General features: G+C 31.9%; 1 protein-coding gene across 1 annotated transcript in view; it reads left to right on the top strand.

The window, feature by feature from the left end:
• Positions 1 to 4,392: 4,392 nt before the first annotated feature.
• Positions 4,393 to 10,923, top strand: part of LOC127094215 (uncharacterized) — an 89,826-nt gene continuing 83,295 nt past the window's right edge. The window contains exons 1-5 of the mRNA XM_051033075.1: positions 4,393 to 4,511; positions 4,591 to 4,714; positions 5,702 to 5,772; positions 5,912 to 6,040; positions 8,654 to 8,782. Of these exons, the coding sequence (XP_050889032.1) occupies positions 4,393 to 4,511; positions 4,591 to 4,714; positions 5,702 to 5,772; positions 5,912 to 6,040; positions 8,654 to 8,782 (572 nt within the window). The remainder of the gene's footprint in view (positions 4,512 to 4,590; positions 4,715 to 5,701; positions 5,773 to 5,911; positions 6,041 to 8,653; positions 8,783 to 10,923) is intronic.

Here is a 10,923-nt window from a genome sequence, read left to right as displayed (position 1 = left end):
TTTTTTCTTGTTTTTCATAAACCATGAATTCTGCAGAGAGCCATGGCTAGTCTGTGCACTAATCTTACAACAAAACCATGAATTCTGCAGGACCTAAAGAAAAAGCCAAAGTATTTAATTACATTCACCTTGAATTCTGCACTGAAAAAGTTTAAGAGATAGACTACATTAATATATTTCAATTTATTTATATGTTTACTATGTCATAACAGTTTAAGATTGATGAACAGATTACATTTCATTGATGAACACATTACAAGTTCAACATTACATTGCTGAAAAACACTAATGACATAACAATTACATGACAGACTCATTAGACTAACTTAACCATAGCTGCTATCAACATCCATGACAGACCAATTACAAACATTAACCATAAATTTTTCCTCTTTTCCATTGCAATCTTTTTCTTCAGTTTTTCTAACTTGTTAAGCTTTCCGACTCTGAAATCTATCTCCTCAACAATCTCTTTAGCAAATTCAATCAAATAAGCCTTGTTGACTTCACATTGGCGGCATCCGGACGGATTGGTTTCTTTCACTGCAAACTCACTGACCAAATCATCCCACAAAAATAAACCGCACCCATTCTGCAATTTGAGACAAACACCACCAACAATTAATTTCGAAATCAAACTCAAAATAATAAAATGCTTCAAAATTGCTCACCATTTTATTCCTGCATTTCCAAAATTTGCGACCGGGGTTTTCAATTGACTTGGAGACCAACAACTTCATGGTTTCATTGCATCCACATCTTGGTAAGCCGTTTCCAACTTCACTCGTGGAAGATGCCTTGCTGCCACCCATAACCCAGATGAAGGGGACACGGACGAAGATGAAGAGAGGGATGGATTTGGGGTAGGGATGGATTTCACGAAGAGAGAGAGGGATGGATTTGGGATAGGGATGGATTTCACGAAGAGAGAGAGGGATGGATTTGGAACCCTAATTTCTAGTTTATGCCATGCTGGAGACCTAATGAAGATTCACATGTGAAAATAAAAAAATTAAAAAGCCACGTCTGAAATAAAAAACCAAGATTCCATGCCACCTGGATATTAGGGGGTTCTATGAAGGAATCTACATAACATAAGGGGGGTATTGAAAAAATAACTTTACCAGGGGGGTAACCCTAAACTCGCTAACATTACAGGGGGGTAAAGTGTATTTAACCCTTGTTTCAATACAAGTTATTAGAAGTTATTAGGTAAGTTATCTAAGGGTAAAATTGGTATAAGAAAATTAGGCTACACCCAAACCAAGTAGTTTCCTTGAGAAGTAAGCAACAAAACTTTGATGTACTCTTGATGAAAAGCCCTACGATACACAATAAACTTAAAGAAAAACTATTTTCTATTTGATTAATGGTCACATAAGTAATGAACATATTCATAAAAAAGTAAAAACATCAATAAAGAGATGCTTCTACAAAAACAAAATCCCAAAAATAAGAGGGAGAAGGACCAAGAAGTGACTTTGTTTGTGTGGAAGGATGCCAATGATATGTGAGATCTTAATGTTATAAATTAAGATATGACACATACTATAAATAATATTCATCACTATATGATAAACATAATTCAATCATACATCTTTCTCTCTCACACACATTTTATAACTCTCGATTTCACTCTCCCTCCATCATTCATAGATATCACTCTCCTCCATCATTCATGGGGAGGTCTGGGAAGAGAAAGAGAACAAGACTGGAGAAAGCTCAAAGAATTGAGTTCGATAAAAAAAATGGAGAAAGATTATCATGCGTTAATGAAGACGGAAGAAAGAATCACAAGAGAACTGAGGCAAACATTAGGTTATTAAGAAAAGCTTGAGAAAGAATCCATGATAATGGCAGAATCAAGGTGATATTGATTATCATGCAATATATTTTTTTTATATTGCTTTTATAACTTTGATTTTAATTTTTTTTTAAATTCAGCAGTTTTGACCCACGTTTTATTATGGAAAAGACGCAAGACAGAGAAATAAAAATGCAACAAGTTAGAATCTTGGAGGATGAGATTCAGGAACTCTCCACTTCCCCCAATTCACTCGTGGAAGATGCCTTGCTGCCACCCATAACCCAGATGAAGGGGACACGGACGAAGATGAAGAGAGGGATGGATTTGGGGTAGGGATGGATTTCACGAAGAGAGAGAGGGATGGATTTGGGATAGGGATGGATTTCACGAAGAGAGAGAGGGATGGATTTGGAACCCTAATTTCTAGTTTATGCCATGCTGGAGACCTAATGAAGATTCACATGTGAAAATAAAAAAATTAAAAAGCCACGTCTGAAATAAAAAACCAAGATTCCATGCCACCTGGATATTAGGGGGTTCTATGAAGGAATCTACATAACATAAGGGGGGTATTGAAAAAATAACTTTACCAGGGGGGTAACCCTAAACTCGCTAACATTACAGGGGGGTAAAGTGTATTTAACCCTTGTTTCAATACAAGTTATTAGAAGTTATTAGGTAAGTTATCTAAGGGTAAAATTGGTAAAAAAAGAATAAGCTACACCAAAACCAAGTAGTTTTCCTTGAGAAGTAAGGAACAAAACTTTGATGCACTCTTGATGAAAAGCCATACGATACATAATAAACTTAAAGAAAAAATTATTTCTATTTGATTATCAGTCACATAAGTAATGAACATATTAATATAAAAGTAAAAACATCAATAAAGAGATGCTTCAACAAAAACAAAATCCCAAAAATAAGAGGGAGAAGGACCAAGAATTGACTTTGTTTGTATGGAAGGATGCCAATGATATGTGAGATCTTAATGTTATAAATTAAGATATGACACATACTATAAATAATATTCATCACTATATGATAAACACAATTCAATCATACCTCTTTCTCTCTCACACACACTTTATAACTCTCAATATCACTCTCCCTCCATCATTCATAGATATCACTCTCCTCCATCATTCATGGGGAGGTCTGGGAAGAGAAAAAGAACAAGACAGGAGAAAGCTCAAAGAATTGAGTTCGATAAAAAAATGGAGAAAGATTATCAGGTGTTAATGAAGACGGAAGAAAGAACCACAAGAGAACTGAGGCAAACATTAGGCTATTAAGAAAAGCTTGAGAAAGAATCCATGATAATGGCAGAATCAAGGTGATATTGATTTTCTTCCAATATTTTTTTTTCATATTGCTTTTATAACTTTGATTTTAATTTTTTTTTTTTGATTTTCAGAAGTTTTGACCTGCATTTTCTTATGGAAAAGACACAAGACAGAGAAAAAACCATGCAGAAAGTTAGAATCCTGGAGAATGAGATTCGGGAACTCTCCACTTCCCCCAATTCTGAAACTATGAAAGTTAGCTAAAAAACAATTTAATTTTTATAAGATTATAATAAGTGTGTGAAAAACAATTCTGATGTTGAGTATTAATTTAGTTTTATTATAAACTAGCGTCCATACAGGCACTCTCAGTTTGTTTTTAAATAAATATAGTGAAAATATATACGATATTGTTTTACTTAATGTTAATTGGAAGTTATATAAGAAGTTAATAGTAGGAAGTTATGTGAAATGGGATAATAGTGGTTTCAATAGAAGTTAGTAGAAGTTATTGTGTAAGTTATCTAAGAGTAAGATAAGTAGAAAAATAGGTTACACCAAAACCATGTTTTCCCTTTACATATACTAGCATCCAGACGGACACTCTGTGCCCGTTTGTCCGTTTTTTCAATAAACATACGTGAAAATATATACGATTATTTTATTTAATGTTAATTTTAATTGGAAGTTTTATAAGAAGTTAATAGTAGGGAGTTATGTTAAAGATAATAAATGTGGTTTCAATACAAGTTATTAGAAGTTATTAGGTAAGTTATCTAAGGGTAAAATTGGTAAAAAAAAATTAGGCTACACCAAAACCAAGTAGTTTTCCTTGAGAAGTAAGCAACAAAACTTTCATGTACTCTTGATGAAAAGCCATACGATACACGATAAACTTAAAGAAAAAATATTTTCTATATGATTAATGGTCACATAAGTAATGAACATATTAATATAAAAGTAAAAACATCAATAAAGAGATGCTTCTACAAAAATAGAATCCCAAAAATAAGAGGGAGAAGGACCAAGAAGTGACTTTGTTTGTCTGGAAGGATGCCATTGATATGTGAGATCTTAATGTTATAAATTAAGATATGACACATACTATAAATAATATTCATCACTATATGATAAAAACAATTCAATTATACCTCTTTCTCTCTCACACACATTTTATAACTCTCGATATCACTCTCTCCCCATCATTCATAGATATCACTCTCCTCCATCATTCATGGGGAGGTCTGGGAAGAGAAAGAGAACAAAACAGGAGAAAGCTCAAAGAATTGAGTTCGATAAAAAATGGAGAAAGATTATCAGGTGTTAATGAAGACCGAAGAAAGAACCACAAGAGAACTGAGGCAAACATTAGGTTATTCAGAAAAGCTTGAGAAAGAATCTATGATAATGGCAGAATCAAGGTGATATTGATTTTCTTCCAATATTTTTTTTTTCATATTGCTTTTATAACTTTGATTTTAATTTTTTTTTGATATTCAGAAGTTTTGACCTGCGTTTTAGTATGGAAAAGACGCAAGACAGAGAAAAAACCATGCAAAAAGTTAGAATCTTGGAGAATGAGATTCAGGAACTCTCCACTTCCCCCAATTCTGAAACTATGAAAGTTAGCTAAAAAACAATTTAATTTTTATAAGATTATAATAAGTGTGTGAAAAACAATTCTGATGTTGAGTATTATTTTAGTTTTATTATAAACTAGCGTCCATACAGGCACTCTCAGTTTGTTTTTAAATAAATATAGTGAAAATATATACGATATTGTTTTACTTAATGTTAATTGGAAGTTATATAAGAAGTTAATAGTAGGAAGTCATGTGAAATGGGATAATAGTGGTTTCAATAGAAGTTAATAGAAGTTATTGTGTAAGTTATCTAAGAGTAAGATAGGTAGAAAAATAGGTTACACCAAAACCAAGTTTTCCCTTTATATATACTAGCATCCAGACAGACACTCTGTGCCCGTTTGTCCGTTTTTTTAATAAACATACGTGAAAATATATACGATTATTTAATTTAATGTTAATTATAATTGGAAGGTATATAAGAAGTTAATAGTAGGGAGTTATGTTAAAGATAATAATAGTTGTCTCAATACAAGTTATTAGAAGTTATTAGGTAAGTTATCTAAGGGTAAAATTGGTAAAAAAAAATTAAGCTACACCAAAACCAAGTAGTTTTCCTTGAGAAGTAAGGAACAAAACTTTGATGTACTCTTGATGAAAAGCCATACGATACACAATAAACTTAAAGAAAAAATATTTTCTATTTGATTAATGGTCACATAAGTAATGAACATATTAATATAAAAGTAAAAACATCAATAAAGAGATGCTTCTACAAAAACAAAATCCCAAAAATAAGAGGGAGAATGACCAAGAAGTGACTTTGTTTGTGTGGAAGGATGCCAATGATATGTGAGATCTTAATGTTATAAATTAAGATATGACACATACTATAAATAATATTCCTCACTATATGATAAACACAATTCAATCATACCTCTTTCTCTCTCACACACATTTTATAACTCTCGATATCACTCTCCCTCCATCATTCATAGATATCACTGTCCTCCATCATTCATGGGTAGGTCTGGGAAGAGAAAGAGAACAAGACAGGAGAAAGCTCAAAGACGGAAGAAAGAATCACAAGAGAACTGAGGCAAATATTAGGTTATTAAGAAAAGCTTGAGAAAGAATCCATGATAATGGCAGAATCAAGGTGATATTGATTTTCATCTAATATTTTTTTTTCATATTGCTTTTATAACTTTGATTTCAATTTTTTTTTTGATATTCAGCAGTTTTGAACCGCGTTTTATTATGGAAAAGACCCAAGACAGAGAAAAAAAAATGCAAAAAGTTAGAATCTTGGAGGATGAGATTCAGGAACTCTCCACTTCCCCCAATTCTGAAACTATGAAAGTTAGGTAAAAAACAATTTAATTTTTATAAGATTATAATAAGTGTGTGAAAAACAATTCTGATGTTTAGTATTAATTTAGTTTTATTATAAACTAGCGTCCATACAGGCACTCTCAGTCTGTTTTTTAATAAATATAGTGAAAATATATATGATATTGTTTTACTTAATGTTAGTTGGAAGTTATATAAGAAGTTAATAGTAGGAAGTTATGTGAAATGGGATAATAGTGGTTTCAATAGAAGTTAGTAGAAGTTATTGTGTAAGTTATCTAAGAGTAAGATAGGTAGAAAAATAGGTTACACCAAAAGCATGTTTTCCCTTTATATATACTAGGATCCAGACGGACACTCTGTGCCCGTTTGTCCGTTTTTTTAATAAACATACGTGAAAATATATACGATTATTTTATTTAATGTTAATTTTAATTAGAAGTTTTACAAGAAGTTAATAGTAGGGAGTTATGTTAAAGATAATAAATGTGGTTTCAATACAAGTTATTAGAAGTTATTAGGTAAGTTATCTAAGGGTAAAATTGGTAAAAAAAAATTAGGCTACACCAAAACCAAGTAGTTTTCCTTGAGAAGTAAGCAACAAAACTTTCATGTACTCTTGATGAAAAGCCATACGATACACAATAAACTTAAATAAAAACTATTTTCTATTTAATTAAAGGTCACATAAGTAATGAACATATTAATATAAAAGTAAAAACATCAATAAAGAGATGCTTCTACAAAAACAAAATCCCAAAAATAAGAGGGAGAAGGACCAAGAAGTGACTTTGTTTGTGTGGAAGGATGCCAATGATATGTGAGATCTTAATGTTATAAATTAAGATATGACACATACTATAAATTATATTCATCACTATATGATAAACACAATTCAATCATATACCTCTTTCTCTCTCACACACATTATATAACTCTCGATATCACTCTCCCTCCATCATTCATAGATATCACTGTCCTCCATCTTTCATGGGGAGGTCTGGGAAGAGAAAGAGAACAAGACAGGAGAAAGCTCAAAGAATTGAGTTCGATAAAAAAATGGAGAAAGATTATCAGGTGTTAATGAAGACGGAAGAAAGAACCATAAGAGAACTGAGGCAAACATTAGGTTATTAAGAAAAGATTGAGAAAGAATCCATGATAATGGCAGAATCAAGGTGATATTGATTTTCTTCCAATATTTTTTTTTCATATTGCTTTTATGACTTTGGTTTTAATTTTTTTTTGATATTCAGAAGTTTTGACCTGCGTTTTATTATGGAAAAGACGCAAGACAGAGAAAAAACTATGCAAAAAGTTAGAATCCTAGAGAATGAGATTCAGGAACTCTCCACTTCCCCCAATTCTGAAACTATTGAAAGTTAGGTAAAAAACAATTTAATTTTTATAAGATTATAATAAGTGTGTGAAAAACAATTCTGATGTTGAGTATTAATTTAGTTTTATTATAAACTAGCGTCCATACAGGCACTCTCAGTCTGTTTTTTAAAAAATATTGTGAAAATATATACGATATTGTTTTACTTAATGTTAATTGGAAGTTATATAAGAAGTCAATAGTAGGAAGTTATGTGAAATGGGATAATAGTGGTTTCAATAGAAGTTACTAGAAGTTATTGTGTAAGTTATCTAAGAGTAAGATAGGTAGAAAAATAGGTTACACCAAAACAATGTTTTCCCTTTATATATACTAGCATCCAGACGGACACTCTGTGCCCGTTTGTCCGTTTTTTTAATAAACATACTAGAAAATATATACGATATTATTTTATATAATCTTAATTTTAATCGGAAGTTATATAAGAAGTTAATAGTAGGGAGTTATGTTAAAGATAATAATAGTGGTTTCAATACAAGTTATTAGAAATTATTAGGTAAGTTATCTAAGGGTAAAATTGGTATAAGAAAATTAGGCTACACCCAAACCAAGTAGTTTCCTTGAGAAGTAAGCAACAAAACTTTGATGTACTCTTGATGAAAAGCCCTACGATACACAATAAACTTAAAGAAAAACTATTTTCTATTTGATTAATGGTCACATAAGTAATGAACATATTCATAAAAAAGTAAAAACATCAATAAAGAGATGCTTCTACAAAAACAAAATCCCAAAAATAAGAGGGAGAAGGACCAAGAAGTGACTTTGTTTGTGTGGAAGGATGCCAATGATATGTGAGATCTTAATGTTATAAATTAAGATATGACACATACTATAAATAATATTCATCACTATATGATAAACATAATTCAATCATACATCTTTCTCTCTCACACACATTTTATAACTCTCGATTTCACTCTCCCTCCATCATTCATAGATATCACTCTCCTCCATCATTCATGGGGAGGTCTGGGAAGAGAAAGAGAACAAGACTGGAGAAAGCTCAAAGAATTGAGTTCGATAAAAAAAATGGAGAAAGATTATCATGCGTTAATGAAGACGGAAGAAAGAATCACAAGAGAACTGAGGCAAACATTAGGTTATTAAGAAAAGCTTGAGAAAGAATCCATGATAATGGCAGAATCAAGGTGATATTGATTATCATGCAATATATTTTTTTTATATTGCTTTTATAACTTTGATTTTAATTTTTTTTTATATTCAGCAGTTTTGACCCACGTTTTATTATGGAAAAGACGCAAGACAGAGAAATAAAAATGCAACAAGTTAGAATCTTGGAGGATGAGATTCAGGAACTCTCCACTTCCCCCAATTCTGAAACTATGAAAGTTAGGTAAAAAACAATTTAATTTTTATAAGATTATGATAAGTGTGTGAAAAACAATTTTGATGTTTAGTATTAATTTAGTTTTATTATAAACTAGCGTCCAGACGGGCACTCTCTGTCCATTTTTTTAATAAATAGAGTGAAAATCAATACGATATTGTTTTATTTAATGTTAATTGGAAGTTATATAAGAACTTAATAGTAGGAAGTTATGTGAAATGGGATAATAGTGGTTTCAATAGAAGTTACTAGAATTTATTATGTAAGTTATCTAAGAGTAAAATTGGTAGAAAAATAGGTTACACCATAGCCAAGTTTTCCCTTTATATATACTAGCATCCAGACGGACCTTCTCTGCCGGTCTGCCCGTTTTTTTAATAAACATTCGTGAAAATATATACGATATCATTTTCTTTAATGTTAATTTTAATCGGAAGTTATATAAGAAGTTAATAGTAAGAAGTTATGTGAAAGATAATAATAGTAGTTTCAATACAAATTATTAGAAGTTATTAGGTAAGTTATCTAAGGGTAAAATTGGTATAAAAAAATAGGCTACACCAAAGCCAAGTAGTTTCCTTGAGAAGTAAGCAACGAAACTTTGATGTACTTGTAAGACCCCAATTTTGTCCCTAAGATCCCTCATGGCTTCATATCATATCATTCATTGCCTCAAGGATCATTGTGCACCTTTGCTTCCCTCCTAGTGGGTGGGTATCTTGTGAGTGTGGTTCTTGATCACCAAGCATGTATTGCATTTGTATATCATTGCTTTTTATTTGTTTACTAATCAAAAGTACAAAAATATTGTCATCTAACCATGTTACTTGCAGCTGAAGCAAAACTAGGTTAAACAGTCAAATCAGCCATTGAGCAATGGATGGTGGCCTTTATTGGAGAATTTGGGCACCATGATCATTCATTAAGAGTACATATGAGTTGTGATATCATTTGGAATCAAGATCTCAAGAGAAAGAGGTTTGAAATTCATCAGAACATGGCTCAGTCAACCAAAACCCTAGCAAAGTCAACTGTGGTCAACTGTGCATTTAATCAGGGATTTGAAGGTGTGAGATGGTTGGAAAGGTCTCATTCATGTCCATACAAGCCTCATATAACATTTCAAAGATCATCATTGAAGGATTTGAGGTCAGACAAAAAGTTTCCAAAAATAGTAAGTGACCTGTAATTTCAAACTGCCAAAAATGGAAAGTTCTTCTCCTCAAAATTACATGTCCAAGAAAGCTTCAAATCAAATTTTGTCCAACATGAAAGTTGAAGATCTTGCTCTCACCTTTCCAAAACGTCCAAGAACACTCATTTCTCATGTGTGGTTGGCAAGTTATGATCAAATCATTTTCAAGAAAAGTTGAACTTCAAGGAGGCATAACTTTTGAACCATTTGGCCAATTTGGGTGATTCTTTTTTGAGCAAACTCCATTTGACATGTACTATCATAATGCATCATTAAATTTCATCAAAAATCATCACATAAAAAGGTCATTTTTCAAGTGAACCATTTAAATTTTGGTGGGAAAAAAGGTGATTTTCAAAAGTACTCATGATTTCCATGCCAAACCACTTCCAATAGCTTCTAAACAGAAATTTGGACTTGATTCAAGTAGAAATTTACTGTTCCATTGGTTGCACAAGCATAAGGGCATTTTGGCCAACTTGACATAAGGCTCATTTTCACTAATCCATTTGGTTTGGCCTAAGCATGATTAGCAAAGGTGATTAACAAGGACTATATAGTCCTAATCATAACAGAAAATTGGGATCCACAATTCATTTCTGAGATCCAAATCGAAAATCATCTCAATTCTCTCAAATCCTCTCAAATTTCTTGAACTTTTTTTTCATCAAATTTCGCTATTGCTTTGCCTTGTTCTTGCTTGATTCTTCATCTGTAGGTAGAATCGAACATCTGTTGAAGCAAACATTGGAAGAATCTTGAAGAAATCGCAGCTGTTGAAGCAAGCTCATGTTCATGGCAGTTGGAGATCTCTTCGAATCTGGACATTGCTGAGCTAGTTTCTTGCCTCCATTCATCTTCTGCATCATCATAGGCCATCTGTTTTCACCATTGAAGCCTTGAGGAGCTCGATTTCACTGCTATTGCTTCATAGAAGTAGGAATTTGAATCC

Source organism: Lathyrus oleraceus, chromosome 6 (genome assembly GCF_024323335.1).
Source record: "Lathyrus oleraceus cultivar Zhongwan6 chromosome 6, CAAS_Psat_ZW6_1.0, whole genome shotgun sequence".
Classification (NCBI taxonomy): Eukaryota; Viridiplantae; Streptophyta; class Magnoliopsida; order Fabales; family Fabaceae; genus Lathyrus; species Lathyrus oleraceus.
Note: the sequence above shows the minus strand (reverse complement) of the source record. Positions and strands in the feature narration are given on the sequence as shown.